Consider the following 19,498-nt stretch of genomic DNA (forward strand, 5'->3'; position numbering starts at 1 on the left):
CGTAAGGTGAAAAGTTCATAAGATGAAACAAGGTTTCCCATAGGAGTCAATGGAAAACCAATTAATGCTTGCAAGCCCAAAATTTATGCCTTTTTCAAGCCAAAGCGCCCATTTTTGCACTGGTGGGATTCCCCTGAGGTTCCCCTCCATGGGAAATCCCAGCGGAGCACCTGTTTCTGCGATCCTGGGATTTTCCTACAGCATCACAAAAACACAGAAGTCAGGAGGTGGGATTTCCAATGGAGGGGAGCCTCAGGAGAATCCCAGGATCGCAAAAATGGGCACTTCACTTGCAACAGAAGTCTGGAGGCGGGGTATCCCAGCGGTGTGGGTGGGTTTGTAAGGTGAAAAAAGTTCGTAAGAAGAGGCAAAAAAATTCCGAACCCCGGGTTCGTATCTCGAAAAGTTCGTATCACGAGGGGTTCGTATCACGAGGTACCACTATATACTGTATATATCCACCAAAAAAGCAGGGCAAAGAAATTTCTCTTTTACAGGTAATCCTGACATACAACAGTTCATTTAGTGACTGTTCAGAGTTACAACAGCATTGAAAAAGGGACTTATGACCATTTTCACGCTTACGACCATCACAGCATCCCCAAAGTCATGTCAATCAATAACTAACTGGTGAACTGGCATATATTTATGATGGTTATATCCTAAGGTCAGGTGACTCTCTTTGGTGAGTTCTCACAAGCAATGTCCATGGGGAAGCCAAATTCACTTAACAGCTGTGTTACTAACTTAACAACTGCAGTGATTCATTTAACAACTGTGGCAAGAAAGGTCATAAAATGAAGCCAAACTCACTTAACAACTGTCTTGGCTAGCAACAGAAATTTTGGGTTCAACTGCAGCCATAAATTGAGGATTATCTATAGATACTCTGTGAAAGCCTCTCCTTGTGCCCATAGATTGGCTGCCTCAGCAGCTGAGATTTACACTTGTACTATGTCATCATGTAGTTTTCTTGTTTATGGTTTTCCGAGTTGCATGAAACCAATCTATTTTATGTTCTTCAGCAAAGTGAGGTTAAGCAAATCAAGAGTTACTCTGTATAGCAGAAGCCCCAGAGAATTTCAAGATGAATGGCTTAAGCAGAGAGAACATAACGTGGTGTTTTTCATGCAGAAGCACCCAAATTCCAAATGTTTGTTAACAATCAAGTAGCAAATTGTCTGTATCAGTTTTCTACGCTCCTGAAAGATGACTGAAAAGTCAACTCCCTGTCTGGCCTTGATGTCACTTTCATTGTCACGATAATGCTCATTATATGCTCATTGATATGTTCCTATATTTTATTTATTATTTAGATTTGTATGCCGCCCCTCTCCGCGGACTCTTCTCTTCTTTCTTAGATACATTTTACTATGAGTACTGTATATCCTCTATAACCTTCATCGTGTATTTTACTACGTGTATGCCCATTAAAACCCTCATTGTGTATTGGACAAAATCAATCAATCAATAAACAAACTGCCAGTTGTGACTCCCAGAGGACCTGGAGTAATAGGGGGATATGATTAAGAAAAATTAGAAACATAGAAGATTGACAGCAGAAAAAGACCTCATGGTCCATCTAGTCTGCCCTTATACTATTTCCTGTATTTTATCTTAGGATGGATATATGTTTATCCCAGGCATGTTTAAATTCAGTTACTGTGGATTTACCAACCACGTCTGCTGGAAGTTTGTTTCAAGCATCTACTATGTCAGTAAAATAATATTTTCTCATGTTACTTCTAATCTCAGGGACCACCTTCTGCTGCACGAATCCCAGCGACCAGTTAGGTGCCACAGAGTGGGTCTTCTCGGGGTCCCGTCAACTAAACAATGCCGCTTGGCAGGACCCAGGGGAAGAGCCTTCTCTGTGGCGGCCCCGGCCCTCTGGAACCAACTCCCCCCAGAAATTAGAATTGCCCCCACCCTCCTTGCCTTTCGTAAGCTACTTAAAACCCACCTCTGCCGCCAGGCATGGGGGAATTGAGATACTCTTTCCCCCTAGGCCTTTACTATTTTATGCATGGTATGTCTGTATGTATGTTTGGTTTTTTATTAATGGGTTTTTAATCATTTTTAGTATTGGATTATTATTGTACACTGTCTTATTATTGCTGTTAGCCGCCCCGAGTCTACGGAGAGGGGCGGCATACAAATCCAATCAATCAATCCATAAATAAATAAACAAATAAATCTTTCCGCCAACTAACCTCAGATTGTGCCCCCTTGTTCTTGTGTTCCCTTTCCTATTAAAAACACTTCCCTCCTGAACCTTATTTAACCCTTTAACATATTTAAACGTTTCGATCATGTCCCCCCTTTTCCCTTCTGTCCTCTGGAATATGGTAGTGTAGTTTACCTTGATGGTGAGGATACATCCTTGCAACAGCTTGAGTTAGGGTGTTTGAAAGAGTTTTCCAGGGTTTTCTAATAGCTATGATGAAATATTCATAAACACTTGCTCTTCAAACATAAAGGAAGAAAAATCAGAATCTCTAAAGTAATGACAGTCTCTTAAGAACAGTCTTGTGCTGTTTTGGACATGGAAGACAATGGGGAAAAAGAACAACAATTGTCCTGGATTTATAAACATCTAAGATTGTTCTGTATGTGAGCAAGGGAGAAACGAGCTACTACACAGCTCAAACAACCGATTCAGTGTCTGTTATTCTTGCATTTTCTCATCGCTTTCAGTTCTTCCTGAGTTGAATTCCCATGAAACACGTATCACTATCTTTGCAATTCTCAGTGTAAATGCAAACTGTCTCTTTTAATTATGTGAACATTCTTTTACAGATCAACTGTAAACTTGCTTTACTTGCTTTAAAAAAAAGGAAAGTAAGAAAAACCCAAGTTTTCTTTAGGATCTACCTGTGCTGTCACTTATAAATATATGAACCTGTGCTGTCAGTTATGAATATACTTATTAATTATGATGGGGAGGATTTGCAAATCAACTCTTACAGTGGCAAACGGCATATGCAATGCTCATACAATAGGATTATTTTCTGAGTAGTAACTATTTAGAATAAATAAAGTCCTGGGAAGAGATTTCCTATCATGTTTTCATTTTCCAATCTAACTTACTGAATAGGGAAAGCAAGTAGGATGCTTGGCTGCATAGCTAGAGGTATAACAAGTAGGAAGAGGGAGATTATGACCCCGCCATATAGAATGCTGGTGAGACCACATTTGGAATACTGTGTTCAGTTCTGGAGACCTCACCTACAAAAAGATATTGACAAAATTGAACGGGTCCAAAGTCGGGCTACAAGAATGGTGGAAGGTCTTAAGCATAAAACGTACCAGGAAAGACTTAATGAACTCAATCTGTATAGTCTGGAGGACAGAAGGAAAAGGGGGGACATGAACGAAACATTTAAATATATTAAAGGGTTAAGGTCCAGGAGGGAAGTGTTTTTAATAGGAAAGTGAACACAAGGACAAGGGGACACAATCTGAAGTTAGTTGGGGGAAAGATCAAAAGCAACATGAGAAAATATTATTTTACTGAAAGAGTAGTAGATCCTTGGAACAAACTTCCAGCAGACGTGGTAGATAAATCCACAGTAACTGAATTTAAACATGCCTGGGATAAACATATATCCATCCTAAGATAAAATACAGGAAATAGTATAAGGGCAGACTAGATGGACAATGAGGTCTTTTTCTGCCGTCAGACTTCTATGTTTCTATGTTTAATTACGTCCTATATGAATAACTGTTTCCTTATGTCTTTTAAAAATCTTTTAATCAGCTTGGTAGACTATTACCTGTTAGTGTCCCATCTAACCCTGTCCAGTTCTATGTAGCTTTTCAAGAACCATTTGTTCTTCTATCTTCTATTTAAATTCCACCCATCTTTTAGGATACTCATGGTAGAAAATTTTAGTTTTCTTCTTTTAGTCTCACATCACATTAACTTCACACCAGTGCTATAACGTGCATTATTCAAAGCCAGAGATAGATAATTTTTTATGCATTGTGCTTTTAAAAAAAAACAAAAAAAAACCCAGCCTCCAGAGGCTGCAGAAGCTGTCGGTGTAGCCAAAATGTTAAACCCGCTTTTAAGTTTATTTTTGGAAGTTTGGTACATTAACATAAAACAGATATATGTATTGTTCTGGAAGCTTAGGGGATTTTTAAAAACCTTAAAATGTCAAAAATCCCACCTTCTCTTTTGAAAAGAAAACTAGAACAAGGTTGTATTAAACCTCCTAAGCATTGCACTGCCAGAAAATTGTAACTTGCTATCAAATTGCTGAAATGCAATCCAGAGATGTTTGGGAGAATTGTAAAAAAGAGGCTGAAATGTTGCATGAGATCCAAACGCAGCTAAGCTACATTGAGAATAGAATAACAGAGCTGGAAAGGACCTTGAAGGTCTTCTAGCCCAACCCTCTGCTTAGGCAGGAAACCCTACACCACTTCAGACATATGGTTATTTATTTATTTTATTTATTTTATTAATCAGATTTGTATGCCGCCCCTCTCCACAGACTCGGGGCAGCTCACAACAATAATAATACAATGTAAACAAATCTAATATTTAAGTTAATTTAAAACCCCAATTTAGAAACCAATCATACATACTAACACACTATGTATAAATTTTATAAGCCTAGGGGGAGGGAAAGTATCAATTCCCCCATGCCTGATGACAGAGGTGGGTTTTAAGGAGCTTACGAAAGGCTAGGAGGGTGGGGGCAACTCTGATATCTGGGGGTAGTTGGTTCCAAAGGGTCGGGGCCGCCACAGAGAAGGCTCTTCCCCTGAGTCCCGCCAAATGACATTGTTTAGTTGATGGGACCCGGAGAAGGCCAACTCTGTGGGACCTAACTGGTCGCTGGGATTCGTGCGGCAGAAGGCGGTCCTGGAGATATTCTGGTCCGGTGCCATGAAGGGATTTATATGTTATCCAACATCTTCTTAAAAACTTCCAGAGTTGGAGCATTCACAACCTCTGGAGGCAAGCTGCTCCACTGATTCCACTGTTCGCACTGTCAGGAAATTTCTCCTTAGTTCTAAGTTGCTTCTCTCCATGATTAGTTTCCACCTATTGCTTCTTGTTCTATCCTCAGATGATTTGGAGAATAGCTTCACTCCCTCTTCTTTGTGGTAACCCCTCAGATATTGGAACACTGCTATCATGTCTCCCCTGGTCCTTCTTTTCATTAAACTAGACACACCCAGCTCCTGCAACCATTCTTCATATGTTTTAGCCCCTAGTCCCCTAATCATCTTTGTTGCTCTTCTCTGCACTCTTTCTAGAGTCTCAACATCCTTTTTGCATTGTGCCAATCAAAACTGAATGCAGTATTACAAGTGTGGCCTTACCAAGGCCTTATAAAGTGGTATTAACATTTCACATGGGGTTGATTCTATCCCTCTAAATGCAGCCCAGAACTATATTGGCTTTTTTGTCAGCTGCTGCACGCTGCTCATATTAAATGGTTGTCTACTATAACTCCAACTTAAAAACAAAAGTGTGAAGAGGAGGCAGCATTATTTTGGACTGCATTGAGGTAGCTGTCTTGTCTACAGCAGGAAAAAAAACATAAAATATTTTCATAGCACATCAACAGCCCAAAGATGTAAGTAGGTTATAAACTTTTGTAATCCAGATTCCAGTTTTATCACAGGCATGAAATACTATGCCTTCAATTTACTCAGTATCTGAAAAATGAGGTTTTTTTGGTATCATTTTGGTGGCGTTTTGCCTGGCAACATTGAGGTAACTTTGGTTTCGCATTCCCCTTTTTTAAAATTAAAACTTTTGAATTAGAAAAGGAGATTACTCACTGGGTCTCTGGATGACTCTGCTTTCTCACTTTTTTCTCCTTTTAGTCAGCCTTTACTAAGAATAGCTGTCTTTACCCTGTTCCTAAGTTAAGTAAGATTGAGCAATTTGCTCAATCTTACTTAACTTAGAAACAGGGTAAAGACAGCTATTCTTATTCTTATAATTATCCTCTGAATAATTCTGATATATCCAGTCTGAGCAATTTGCTCAGGCTGGATATATCAGAATTATTCAGAGGAGTAATTTTTGTTTTGATTTTCTACATGATATACCACAGATAGTCCTCAACTTATGATTACAATTGAGCTCAAATTTCTGTTGCTAAGTGAGATAGTTGTTAAGTGGGTTTGGCCACGTTTTATGACTTTTATGACAGTTTTCACAGTTGTTAAGTGAAGTGCTGCAGTTAAGATAGTATAAGGTGACCAGATTATAATTTCGGTAAACCGGGACACCATTGAGGGGGACGGGGGACAGACGGAAGACAGGCGACTGAAAAATCTCTACAGACTTTTACCTCAATGTTTGTTTTTGTGTATTGCTTTCTAGTCCGGCATTTCTATCAATTTATTATCTTTCCCATTTTTGAAAAGAATAAAAACAGTAAGACTTCCTTTACTGGAAGCAGCACTCTTTTGCTCCCAATGCCGGAGAGATGCATGCTTGGTCTCTTCTCCAACCCTCCTTTCTCTCTCTCTCTCTCCCCCCTCTCTCTCCCTCCCTCTCTCTCGCCTTCCCTCCCTCTCTCTCTCTTTCTCCCTCTCTCTCTCCCTCCCTCTCTCTCGCCTTCTCTCCCTCCCTCTCTCTCTCTCCCTCTCTCTCTCCCTCCCCCTCTCTCTCCCTCCCTCTCTCTCTCTCCCTCCCTCTCTCTTTCCTCTCTCCCTCCCTCTCTCTCTCTCCCCCTCCCTCTCTCTCTCCCCTCCCTCTGTCTCTCCCTTCCTTCCTCCCTCTCTCTCCCTCCCCCTCTCTCTCCCTCCCTCTCTCTCTCTTTCCTCTCTCTCTCCCTCCATCTCTCTCTCTCTCTCCCTCCCTCTCTCTCTCTCCCCCTCACTCTCTCTTTCTCTCTTCTCTCTCTCTCCCTTCCTCTCTCTCTCTTTCCTCTCTCTCTCCCTCCCTCTCTCTCCCTCCCTCTCTCTCTCTCCCCCCTCACTCTCTCTTTCTCTCTTCTCTCTCTCTCCCTCCCTCTCTCTCTCTTTCCTCTCTCTCTCCCTCCATCTCTCTCTCTCTCTCCCTCCCTCTCTCTCTCTCCCCCTCACTCTCTCTTTCTCTCTTCTCTCTCTCTCCCTTCCTCTCTCTCTCTCTGTTGGGCATGTGCAAAGCAACCCATACCCTGGACTTTATTCACTCTGAGCGAATAAAGCATTTTCTTTCTCTGGGCTTCCTCGTCCCAGCACCCAGAGAAAGGAAACATTTTATTCGCTCTGGGCAGTCCAGAGAAAAGAAAATCAGGACTATTTTAAAATCCCATGAGGTGCGGAACAAATTATTTAAAATTGGGACTGTCCCACCAAAAGCGGGACATCTGGTCACCTTAAGTTAGTACCACAATTGTTAAATAAATCTGGCTTCCCCATTGACTTTGCTTGTCAGAAAGACGCCAAAGGTGATCACATGACCCTGGCACACTGCAACAGTCATGAATACGAGCCAGTTGCCAAGTATCCAAATTTTGATCATGTGACCACTGGGATCCTGCAACAGTCGTAATTAGTGAAAATGATTGTAAGTCAATTTTTTTAGTGCATTGTAGCTTCAAATGGTCTCTAAATGAATGGTTGTAAGTCGAGGACTTGTTGTACTGTGTGTCTTCAAACAGTGAGAAGGAATAATGTGAACAAGGGATTCATACTATGAGATGAGAGAGGAAGGTTATGTTTTTAGCCATCAAAAGCCTGGATATAAATAGCATTAGGGAATGCAACTAGATTTTCGTCCAAATTCATCATTTGCATTAAAAAGTTAGAATTGACTGAGTTAAATGAAGTACGTTACCTGGCAGGAATAGCTAAATCCCAGCCATATAATTCTGACACTTGCAAATATCAAATATATGACTAGTATATGCTCTCTACTGCTGTGCTTGGTTCTATAATATTATGCCTTGGAACATGACAAACCCTTCTATAGAATGAGGCTTTCGATTTCAGTACGAAAGAGATTTTGAGGCTGCATCCAAATGAATTAATCATTCATTTCAGCTACACACAGAGGTCTCCAAACTTGGCAACAGTATAGCTAGCTGGAGGATTAAAGTTGCCAAGTTTGAAGACCCCTGAGCTACAGCCTCAAAGGTATTTGTTAAGATGAGAAAATGTAGCTCTTTCCTTGAAATATGGAGACCTTTCAGATTGTCCCGTAACAATTCTCTAAAATATTCCATTTTTCAAAAGAAGAAGAAAAAATCTGGTCGTTTTTAGAGTGTAATCCAGATATTCACAGATGGCTTCTGTGAGATGCTTTTACAAGGTGGAACTGGGAAATGCTATTTTTAAGATTGCCATCACCAGGAAACTATAAGAGACTCATTAATTAAACTTCTATAGAATGCTGGCTCACGGTATTTCAGTATTTCATTGAGGATCCTGACGATGATCAAAGCCGGTGTGGTTTTGCGATTTTGGCCTAGACCAGGGGTAGGCAAAGTTGGCTCTTCTATGACTTGTGGACTTCAACTCCCAGAATTCCTGAGCTCAGGAATTCTGTGAGTTGAAGTTCACATGTGTTGGAAGAGCTAATTTTGCCTACCCTTGGCCTAGACTACTGATGGCGAACTTCAGGTGCCAAAGGTACATGCATGTATGCTATCGCACAAGCGCAAGTGCCCACGCCCATAATTTAATGTCGGGAGGGTGATAGCTCCAGAAAAAGCAATAAGTAATAAAAATTTTGATTGCTCCGAGATGGACAAACGTACATTAGAATTAAGAGGTAAAAAGGAATCAGAATATTATCAAACATGGGAACAATGGTACAAATGGATGGAATTTTAAAAAATAAAACAGAAAAACCGTAAGTGACAGTCAGAGTTAATAGCAATGGAAAATGTAAATACAGTGTTCCCTCGATTTTCACGGGGGATGCATTCCAGGACCACCCACGAAAGTCGAATTTCCGCGAAGTAGAGATGCGGAAGTAGATACACTATTTTTGGCTATGAACAGTATCACAAGCCTTCCCTTAACACTTTAAACCCCTAAACTGCAATTTCTCATTCCCTTAGCAACCATTTAGATTATTACTCACCATGTTTATTTATTAAAGTTTATTAAAAAAAATATTTATTAAAGGTGGACGAAAGTTTGGCGATGACGTATGATGTCATCGGGCGGGAAAAACCATGGTATAGGGAAAAAACCCGCAAAGTATTTTTTAATTAATATTTTTGAAAAACCGTGGTATAGCCGTTTCGCGAAGTTTGAACCCGCGAAAATCGAGGGACCACTGTATAGAAATTATGTAATTGCAAATAGTAATATACAATTAAATTGATTGATGTCTTAAGCTGTAAGTAACAGTACGTAACTATATTGAATGATGTGTTAAGGAAATAATGCTTGAATGTAAATATTGTGATGAAAAAAGAGATACGTAACTATTTCTCTTTTATATATGAATCAATGCAGATTTACTGAAAGTATATCTAAGATATTGGTTTTTTTAAATGTAATTTTAAAAACCAATAAAGTCTTTAAAAAAAAACCATCCCCTGCTTTCCCCAGAGGACTCAACTGTGGTCATAAATTGAGGACTATCTGTACCTGAAATTTTATTGGGGGGCTATTTATGAACTTGGTGTAACTGCAGCTATATAGACATCAGAGGAACTGCATCTGAACATCCACTTGGAGTCTTAATTGCCACAGTGGAAAAATATCCAGTTGGTTAGGATGATTTGTCTGATTATGTTTGTCAAACATAAGATAACAAGTATAAATATAAACATGAATATGAATATAGTAAATACAATAGGAGAAGGACGGTAGGCACGCTGGTGCACTTATGCACACCTCTTACTTCTTTACCAGCTGTGCATGTGCAACACTCCATAACGCATGGACCATCATGTACAGAATAATTGCATGCATTTGTGGGAATGCTGCTCTAATTTGTTCTTTTCCACAGAAGCAAATAACTATAGCATCTGAGGACCCTTTTCTAATTCTTCCATTAACTTCAGAGCATGAGACGCAATTTTTCCTCCCTAAAAGAGGCTGAAAATTTGGGTTCGTCTTATATTCTGAATGTAGCTTTTTTTTTAAGCTCCCCCCCCCCCCAGCCCTAGCCAGGTACTAATAATCTTCCCAGCTCTTACCTTGCAGGCTCTTTCATTGTTACTCTCTGCGAAGAATATTTTTGCAGTTTTTGCATTTTTTTTCCACTGCTCTACTTGCTATGAATGTTAGCCCTAATGAGGTACTAACTATGTTCTCATCTATTACCGGCTTGCAAGCTCTTTCATTGTTACTTTCTCCAAATAAGGTTTTTTATAAGCCCTAACCAGGGGATAAAATAATGTGCTGAAGCTGATCAGACTAAAGATGCTAGCCAGATGAATACATTTGGTAGAGATTTCCCCCACCCCCTTATTTTCCTCCCCAAAAACTAAAGTGCGTCTTATACTCCGGTGTGTCTTATACTCCAAAAAATATGGTAATCATAACCCAATTTATAGATAGGAGGGGGAAAAATTAAATTTTGGCTTTCCATTGCTACAACCTTTGAAAAGTGTTCGGAAACTCCAGATCGTGTAGAATGCAGCTGCGAGAGCAATCATGGGCTTTCCCAAATATGCCCATGTCACACCAACACTCTGTAGTCTGCATTGGTTGCTGTAATAACTCTCCCATCCTCGTCGCCAATGTAATAACTCTCAAAGCAAGGTTGAATCAAGCAAGGTTTATTTCGCTAACAGGACAAGGAAGTCAATTCAGTCAAGAAGCAATGGAGTATTGAGAGCTCTATACAATGACAGTTCTCCTATTTATACAATCTAGCCCAGCAACAGGGCAGTTTTACAAATATACATTTTAAGCACCAAAAGAAGGCAACCAATCAACATGCAATAAACAAATCTGAACTTTTGACTTTTACCCTGTCTGGGTAGGTCACCCAGGCAAATATCTAACAGTTGCCGATCAGTTGCCGATCACAATTCAAAGTGTTGGTTATGACCTATAAAGCCCTTCATGGCACCGGACCAGATTATCTCCGGGACCACCTTCTGCCGCACGAATCCCAGCGACCAGTTAGGTCCCATCAACTAAACAATGCCGTTTGGCGGGACCCAGGGGAAGACCCTTCTCTGTGGTGGCCCTGGCCCTCTGGAACCAACTCCCGCCAGAGATTAGAATAGCCCCCCCTCCTTCTTGCCTTTCGTAAGCTCCTTAGAACCCACCTCTGCCATCAGGCATGGGGGAACTGAGATATTCTTTCCCCCTAGGCTTCTACAATTTATGCATGGTATGTTTGTATGTATGATTGATTTTATAACAAGGGTTTTTAGCTGTTTTTAGTATTGGATTGTCACATGTTGTTTTTACCACTGTTGTTAGCCGCCCCGAGTTCACGGAGAGGGGCGGCATACAAATCCAATAAATAAATAAATAAATTAAATAAATTAAATAAATAAATGCATTTTCTTTCATCCAGGCACCAAGGCGTTTATTTTCAGTTGATGGTTTGATAGAACAAAATGTGAGTCAGTTGCCCATCTCTTGCTTCTAAGAAGTTTACCTACCAAACTGATGCAAACTCTTTCTTCTCAGGTGCCTCCCGATCCTCTGTCGTCCGATGCAAGCCGGGAGCCAACTGCCCCAACACGCAGACTGGCCTTCGCAGGCAGCACTCTCCTTTATCCGCTGTGGAAGATTCTGCTGCTCCCATTCTAGAACTGCAGAGTCGAAGTCCTTCTGGGTTTTGCCGGCACAGCAGAGGAGAGAGGAAGGACAGATCAGGTAGGCTTACAATAGACTTGAGTAAAATGAAAATGAAATTTAAAGGGGAGAAAAGCAAAGTTTTACTGTCAGGCAAAACCCCCCCAAACAAACAGAACAAAACCCAACAACAATCAAAGGTACAAGTAGAGATTAGGTGAAACTTGGCTCAAAAACCGCAACTATGAGAGGGACTTTGGAGCCCTAGACCAGTGTTTCCCAACCTTGGCAATTTGAAGATATCTGGACTTCAGCTCCCAGAATTCCCCAGCCAGCATACGCTGGCTGGGGAATTCTGGGAGTTGAAGTCCAAATATCTTCAAGTTGCCAAGGTTGGGAAACACTGCCCTAGAGGATGATCACTTAAAGTTCAGCCAGCAGTGTGCATGGGCAGCCAAATAAGCTAGTACAATGGTACCTCTACCTACAAATGCCTCTACTTACAAACTTTTCAAGATAAGAGCTGGGTGTTCAAGTGTTGTTTTTTTTGCCTTTTCTCAAGAATCACTTACAAACCTGAGCCTCCAAAACTATAACTGGAAAAGGCAGGGAGAATCCTCCGCGGGGACTCTCTAGGAATCTTCTGCAAGGAAATAGGGCCAGAAAAGGCAGGGTGAAGCCTCTCTGGGGCCTCTTTAGGAATCTCCTGGGAGGAAACAGGGCCCCCACCCTCCCTGTAGTTTCCCCAATCGCACACATTATTTGCTTTTACATTGATTTTTATGGGAAAATTGCTTCTTCTTACAAACTTTTCTACTTAAGAACCTGGTCACAGAACAAATTAAGTTCATAAGTAGAGGTACCACTATATATTCTGTTGTGGTTAGCTCTGGCCCAGCTCCTGCCCAAAGGAATGTGCAGGTGGATGTGGGGGAAACATGCACATGCCGCAGGCCTGTTTTGCTCCCGATGGAATCTGCCAACGAAGCCTCCTGTGACCAAGGAAGCGTGAGTGACAGGGAAGAGGGGAGGTTGGCAGACAGCCCAGGAGGAGATCAATCATCTGTATCATCCTTGGATTCTGAACAAGAATTAATGACACATCCACGCATGCGTAGAGTGATGCATAGGAGACAACAACTGAAGGATTATTACAAGAGAAAATGAGGCCACCTGTGGTTGGGTGGGGCTGCTGTAATTAGTGCTACAGATAAAAGCGCAGCCTGGTGTTTTAGCCTCATGGCAGTTTTTCTGATTCATTGTTTCGTCAAGATTGTGGGTTTTGTGCTGTTCAAGATTGTGTGTGGACTCTCTGGACTTTAGAATTGGACTCAATTTCCCAGTTATTGGGTGAGCAATTGGATTGCATTTAACCTGTGCCTTGTGTGTACCAGAAAATCCCTTTGACATTTAAAAAGGGAGCTATTTCTGTTTTTATGTTTATAAAAACTTTTGAGTTTTCCTTTTAGCGTGTGGTGTGTGTCTTCCTGGACTAATTACCCTGTAATTACGGGCGGTTGAAACACACCGGCAGAACAATATTCCTTGCTCTTCTTTAGAAGAATTAAGTGTCATTTAAAAAATATTAATTGATCAAGAGAGATTGAACTGAGACAAGAACATTCATGACTTTGGGAAGTGTTGCTGTTAAGAAAGGCTGTGGGGCACCGGCAGAGAAGGCTCTTCTATGATATTGTCTACTTGACAGGACCTGGAGAAGGCCGATTCTGTGGGATCTAACTGGCCACTGGGACACATATGGCACAAGGCGGTCCCGCAAGTAATCTGGCCCGATGCCATGTAGGCTTTCTTTCTTTCTTTCTTTCTTTCTTTCTTTCTTTCTTTCTTTCTTTCTTTCTTTCTTTCTTTGTATGCCGCCCCTCTCTGAAGACTCAGGGCGGCTCACAGCATATATAAAAATAGAACAATAATGTAAATCCAATTAATACTACAATTTAAAAACAATTAAAAGAAAAACTTATCGGTCATTACCAACACTTTGAATTGCGTCTGGAAACCAATCAGCAACTAATGCAGTCCATGGAGAGCTGGAGAAACATGGGCGTGCCTAGGGGGAGCCATGACTGCTCATGTGGTTGCATTTTGCACAATTTGTAGTTTCCGAACAGTCTTCAAAGGTAGCCCCACATAGTTGCTTTCCTTGCTTTTTTTTCCAGTCACAGAGGGTTGCATACTGACAATTATTGTTTTCTCCGATTGGCATGGAGTCTCCAGGATCTCAGATAGATGAGATGGACAGTGGATTTCCACAACACTTCTACTTGATCGTTTTTCTCCTGATTTCCTTGGAGCTGAACCCTGAATCTTCTGCATACAAAGTTTGCATCATCGACTTTTCAAGATGCAACAGTGCACTCTCTGTGCAGGTTCTATTGCACAGTTGATTTGTATGTCTAATTGTAATAGAAGTAGTAGCAGCGTGCAGGAACCAACCCCAAACATAAAGGTTGAAGCATAACTTGAATGAATTTATGTTTACTGACAAAGAAATAAAGGGTGACCAATATAGATCTATTTCAAGCTATTTAGAGGCTAAGGGTATGGTGGTATTGTATGGTATTGCGGCCCTATCTGGACCAGGACTCATTGCTCACAGTCACCCATGCCCTCATCACCTCGAGGCTCAACTACTGTAATGCTCTCTACATGGGGCTACCTTTGAAGAGTGTTCGGAAACTTCAGATCGTGCAGAATGCATCTGCAAGAGCAATCATGGGCTTCCCCAAGTATGTCCATGTTACACCAACACTCCGCAGTCTGCATTGGTTGCCAATCAATTTCCGGTCACAATTCAAAGTGTTGGTTATGACCTATAAAGCCCTTCATGGCATCGGACCAGAATATCTCCGGGACCGCCTTCTGCTGCACGAATCCCAGCGACCAGTTAGGCCACAGAGTTGGCCTTCCCCGGGTCCCGTCGACTAAACAATGCCGTTTGGTGGGACCCAGGAGAAGAGCCTTCTCTGTGGGGGCCCCGACCCTTTGGAATCAACTCCTCCCGGAGATTCGGACTGCCCCCCCTCTCCTTGCCTTTTGCAAACTCCTCAAAACCCACCTCTGTTGTCAGGCATGGGAAAATTGATTCCCCTGGGCCGTTTCCGTTTTATGTATGGTCTGTATGGTCTGTATGATTGTTTTTTATATTAATAAATAATAATAATAATAATAATAATAATAATAATAATAATAATAATAATTTATTAGATTTGTATGCCGCCCCTCTCCGAAGACTCTTAAGGATTTAAAATTTGTTTTAATCATTGGATTTGTATTGTGTCCTGTTGTGAGCTGCTCCGAGTCTTTGGAGAGGGGCGGCAATCAAATCAGATCAAATCAAATCAAATCAAATCAATAGCTGGCTGATGAGAGCTAAATAGCTTGAAATAGATCTATACTAGTCTCCCTTTATTTCTTTGTCTGTAAACATAAATTCAACACAAACATGCAGCAGTTTGTTGTGAAAGCAACTGCTTGTGAAGGCTCTTTGATTGGGGCTAAAAGGCAAAAGCAGAAGCAGTATGCTCCATCCCATAATTGGGTAGGCCAGGTTGCCCTGATAGACAGATCTCACTGGGAAAAAAACATTCACGTTTTGAAATATTTCTTTATAAACTAATTATTGCAACTAGTCCTAATCTAAAACTTAACAATTGGAGGAAACTAAATCCTTTCTCATTTTTTAAGTAAGTCAGGCAGTCAAGTAGCTGTTTAGGAATTTTTTGTGTAGGCACAGAACCATAAATTCATTAGACTGGAGTGAAGAAGTTGGTGATCAAGATAACAAAAGAAATCCAATTAGTCCAGGAAGATAGGGAGAAAGAAAAGCAATACTCTATAAAAATAGAGAGATCATAAAGACCTTAATAAGTTTTCAGCCTAAGGGAAGTTAGATAGCTGGGAAATGGGAGAGCTTAGAACCAGACAAAGGAGAGGGTTCCAATTAAAATAATCAATATTTTAATTTAGAACATTTAATGTCTGATAAATTAATTTTTTGCTTTGTGGAGAAGGATCAGAAAGCAAATAACTTGTCGTGAGCGATGAAAAAACCCCAACGAAGCTAAATTCCAGTGTTTGTTGGCACCAAAGTTTTTCTCAGATGGAAGAGATCTTCCCCTTTATGTACCAGTTGATTATTTATTTATTAAATGCATGGGGCTGCCTATTGCATAAGCATAACTCTGGGCAGCTGAGAGCACAACAACAGAATTAAAAACACAAATAACATAAAAATAGCAGCCAGGAACACTCTCAACATGTCACGTTTAATATAGCCAAGAAACGGGCTCACCGCAATAACAGAGCCCTAAGCCTATGACAAAGCCAACTTTTTAATGAGTTGGAGAAGGCCAGTAGTGTTGGGGCAACTTTGATTACAGAGAGGGTGATGCATCAAAGGGCGGGTGCCAGGGCAGAAAAGGCCCTCCTCCTGGGTCCTGCCAATGTCATTATCTTGCAGATGGGACCTATAACATACCTCCCCTGCTGGATCTAATGGGATTGCTACTCTACTGTTTATACAAAATTCCTCTGTAGTTGAATTGTTCCTGTTTAATTTATTTGTTGCAATCTCTAATACTCTTGGCTTTCAATAAGAGTTTGTTAGTTCTATATCATCATGACTGAACAAAACCGTGGTTTGTTTGTTTGTTTGTTTAATTGGATTTCTAGGACACCCTTCTCCTGCGGATTTTACTTAATAAAATCAATACAATAAAAAATCTGAAAACCCATTATAGAATCTAAAACCCCATGAATAAAAGACATTTAACCAACATTCATTCATAATCAGTTATTCATACCGTTGGCCGGAGCATGATGGCAATGCTCAACGGCCCCAAGCCTGCTGGCAAAGATGTGTTTTTAGGGCCTTATGAAAGGCCAGGAGGGTAGGGGCAGCGCAAATCTCTGGGGGAGCTGATTCCAAAGGGTCAAAGCTGCCACAGAGAAGGCTCTTCCCCTGGGCCCCGCCAGGCGACATTGCTTGGCTGATGGGACCCAGAGAAGGCCAACTCTGTGGGTTCTAACCGGTCGCTGGTATATGTGAAGGAATATGCAGTTCCATAAGCAATCTGGTCCTAAGCCATGTAGGGCTTTATAGGTAATAACCAACACCTTAAATTTCGTTCACAGACCAATCAGTAGCCAATGCAGCTTGCGGAGTGAAACATGGGTATAAAGTACTTTGATTAGCTAGAAAGGTTGTTACAGTAGTAGTAGCAGCAGTAAAGGGTTAGCAAAATTTTTACTACCACACTGTGGGCGTGGCTTATGCAGGACGCCCTGCATTTTCTTTCATCTTTCAGTGCAAATTGGGTGCTCTGGGGTGCAGTTCCATTTTTGCTACCCCACTGCATCCCCCCCCTGTCTGGGCAGCAGCCCACCCCTGAGTAGTAGTAGTAGTAGTAGTGGTAGTAGTAGTGGTAGTAGTAATAAACTCCTCCTTTTCATAAACTCCTTAAAACCCACCTTTGCCGTCAGGCATGGGGGAATTGAATCATCTCCCCAGGGCCTATACAATTTAAGTATGGTATGTCTCTGTGTGTGTATGTTTTAATAACGGGGATTTTAATGTTTTCTTTTTTAATCGTTAAAATTATTAGATTTGTTATGAACTGTTTTCTATTGTTGTTGTGAGCCGCCCCGAGTCTATGAAGAGGGGCGGCATACAAATCTAATAAATAAACAAATAAAATAATAATAATAATAATAATAATAATAATAATAATAATAATAATAATAGTATAAGTGATTTCTAGGAGCTCTAAGCCCTGTCCAGGTGATACCTTTGCAGGTAAATCTAAACATGCAGGAAATGATGAGCAGCTCCTCCACTTTATAAATTATACTGGTCATTGTTTCGTTTTTAATAAGGGTTTTTTAATTATTTTAAATATTAGATTTGTTCATATGCTGTTTTATTATTGTTGTTAGCCGCCCCGAGTCTACAGAGAGGGGCGGCATACAAATCAAATCAAATCAAATCAAATCAAATCAATAAAAGGGCTGGTGATTATCTGGTAAAAGGGCTTTACATCATAGTGGAAAGATCTAACTCAGTATGTCGAACTTATCTGTTGTCCCTCTAGCATCCCTCCCCAGCCATCTGATCTCCTTAGCCGGATACAAGGGTTATCTGCAAAGTAAGGTTACATGACACGTAGCTCTTGCGGGGAATGTTTGGGGGGAAGTTGGTATTACTGTCATGTAGCGGGAAGCCAGCGGAAGAGGACCAGCAGAGCCAGTGGTCAGTAGATCATCGACTGGCGTTGTGGTGAAGGTTAGAGTTGAGCGTACTCATTCCATTTCCCTCCAAGTGTGAAGTGCACGCTGTAATACGCTACCTGGATGCTAAGGGGATGAACGCTACTCTGATGGGTCCCCAAGATCCTTACTGAAGTGCACAAAACCGACAGTCATTGCCGCTCCAAAATTTCTTGACCATTTCGAGATTGAAGGCGAGGCTTTTCTCAACTGTAGAGTGACAGGAGATGAAACTTGGGCTTATCACCATACTCCAGACGTCAATCAATGCAGTGGTGCCATGCCCATTCTCCTTCAGCCAAATAATTCAAAACTCATCAATCGGTGAGAAAAATCTTGGGCACCCATCGCTCATAAATTCTGAGCACACATTGCAACAGTGTATGTCTTCATTTCTTTAATTATCTTCATTGCCTTTATTTGTAGGAGAAGAAGGAACACAAAGTCAGCCTGAAAACAGTAGCCAGGAGAGCCACACAACACAGAGGCGTTGTGAGTCTTGTACATCTACCTTTCGCAAGATCCTCTGGGGATTTCTAATTATTTTGTCAGTCTCATCCTCTTGGATTGGAACCACACAGATTGTCAAAATCACATACAAGAACTTTGACTATCCATTTTTCATGACTTGGTTTTCTACAAATTGGAATATTATGTTTTTCCCCATTTATTACTCTGGACATTTTGCAACTGCCCAGGAAAAGCAGTCTCCAATCAAAAAATTCAGGTAGGTTTCTAGCAGTCTTTCCCATATGGGTAGACTTCAGTCCTGTCACTTTAAAAGAATCTGACATCTTTTCCTCATTCGAGGGGGGGAAAGCAATTGGGGAAAAGTTTTGTAGACATGTCAACCGTTCTTCAAAAAGGGTTCTCGTTTTTTCTTTCTTGTACATATCTAATAAATTTTCCTCCTTTTTTAAAAATAACATGTTTAAGAAACCCAGTACATGACTAACTGAGAGTTTTCCAGAACTCTTCACGAAATAAAATGTTACAAAAAATGGAATAGGAATCTAAAAGGAAGTTTAGATGTTTTACATCAGTGTTTCCCAACCTTGGCAACTTGAAGATATCTGGACTTCAACTCCCAGAATTCCCCAGCCAGCATTCGCTGGCTGGGGGATTCTGGGAGTTGAAGTCCAAATATCTTCAAGTTGCCAAGGTTGGGAAACACTGTTTTATATTATTTGATGAATCCACATAATTATTATTACTTTTTTTTGCAAAAAATATATTCATATGTCCATTAGAGACGATGTCAGCTGCCACTTTGTCTGTGCTTGTGCTTTACTGCTATGCGATGAGAGCTGGTCATGAACTGTGGAGAGAGGGAATGAAGGGGTGGTGGGGGAATGAAAGTAAGTGCTGTATCTCCTTGAGATGCTACCTCAAGGTGACCCAGCTGGAAGAAGAAGAGAGCCAATATGCACTTGGACTTATGACCATTATGAAAACATTTTGCCTGAACCTGGTTGGGTTGGTCCAGGGTTGGCAAAGTGGGCTCTTCTATGACTTGTGGACTCCAACTCCCAGA

General features: G+C 41.0%; 1 protein-coding gene across 2 annotated transcripts in view; it reads left to right on the forward strand.

The window, feature by feature from the left end:
- Positions 1-19,498, forward strand: part of SLC35F4 (solute carrier family 35 member F4) — a 221,290-nt gene that overhangs the window by 173,710 nt on the left and 28,082 nt on the right. For both annotated transcript variants that reach the window (XM_070749827.1, XM_070749836.1), the window contains 2 exons: positions 11,572-11,760; positions 18,391-18,691. In XM_070749827.1, the coding sequence (XP_070605928.1) occupies positions 11,572-11,760; positions 18,391-18,691 (490 nt within the window). The remainder of the gene's footprint in view (positions 1-11,571; positions 11,761-18,390; positions 18,692-19,498) is intronic.

The sequence above is a fragment of the Erythrolamprus reginae genome, chromosome 1, assembly GCF_031021105.1.
Source record: "Erythrolamprus reginae isolate rEryReg1 chromosome 1, rEryReg1.hap1, whole genome shotgun sequence".
In the NCBI taxonomy this organism is placed as follows: domain Eukaryota; kingdom Metazoa; phylum Chordata; class Lepidosauria; order Squamata; family Dipsadidae; genus Erythrolamprus; species Erythrolamprus reginae.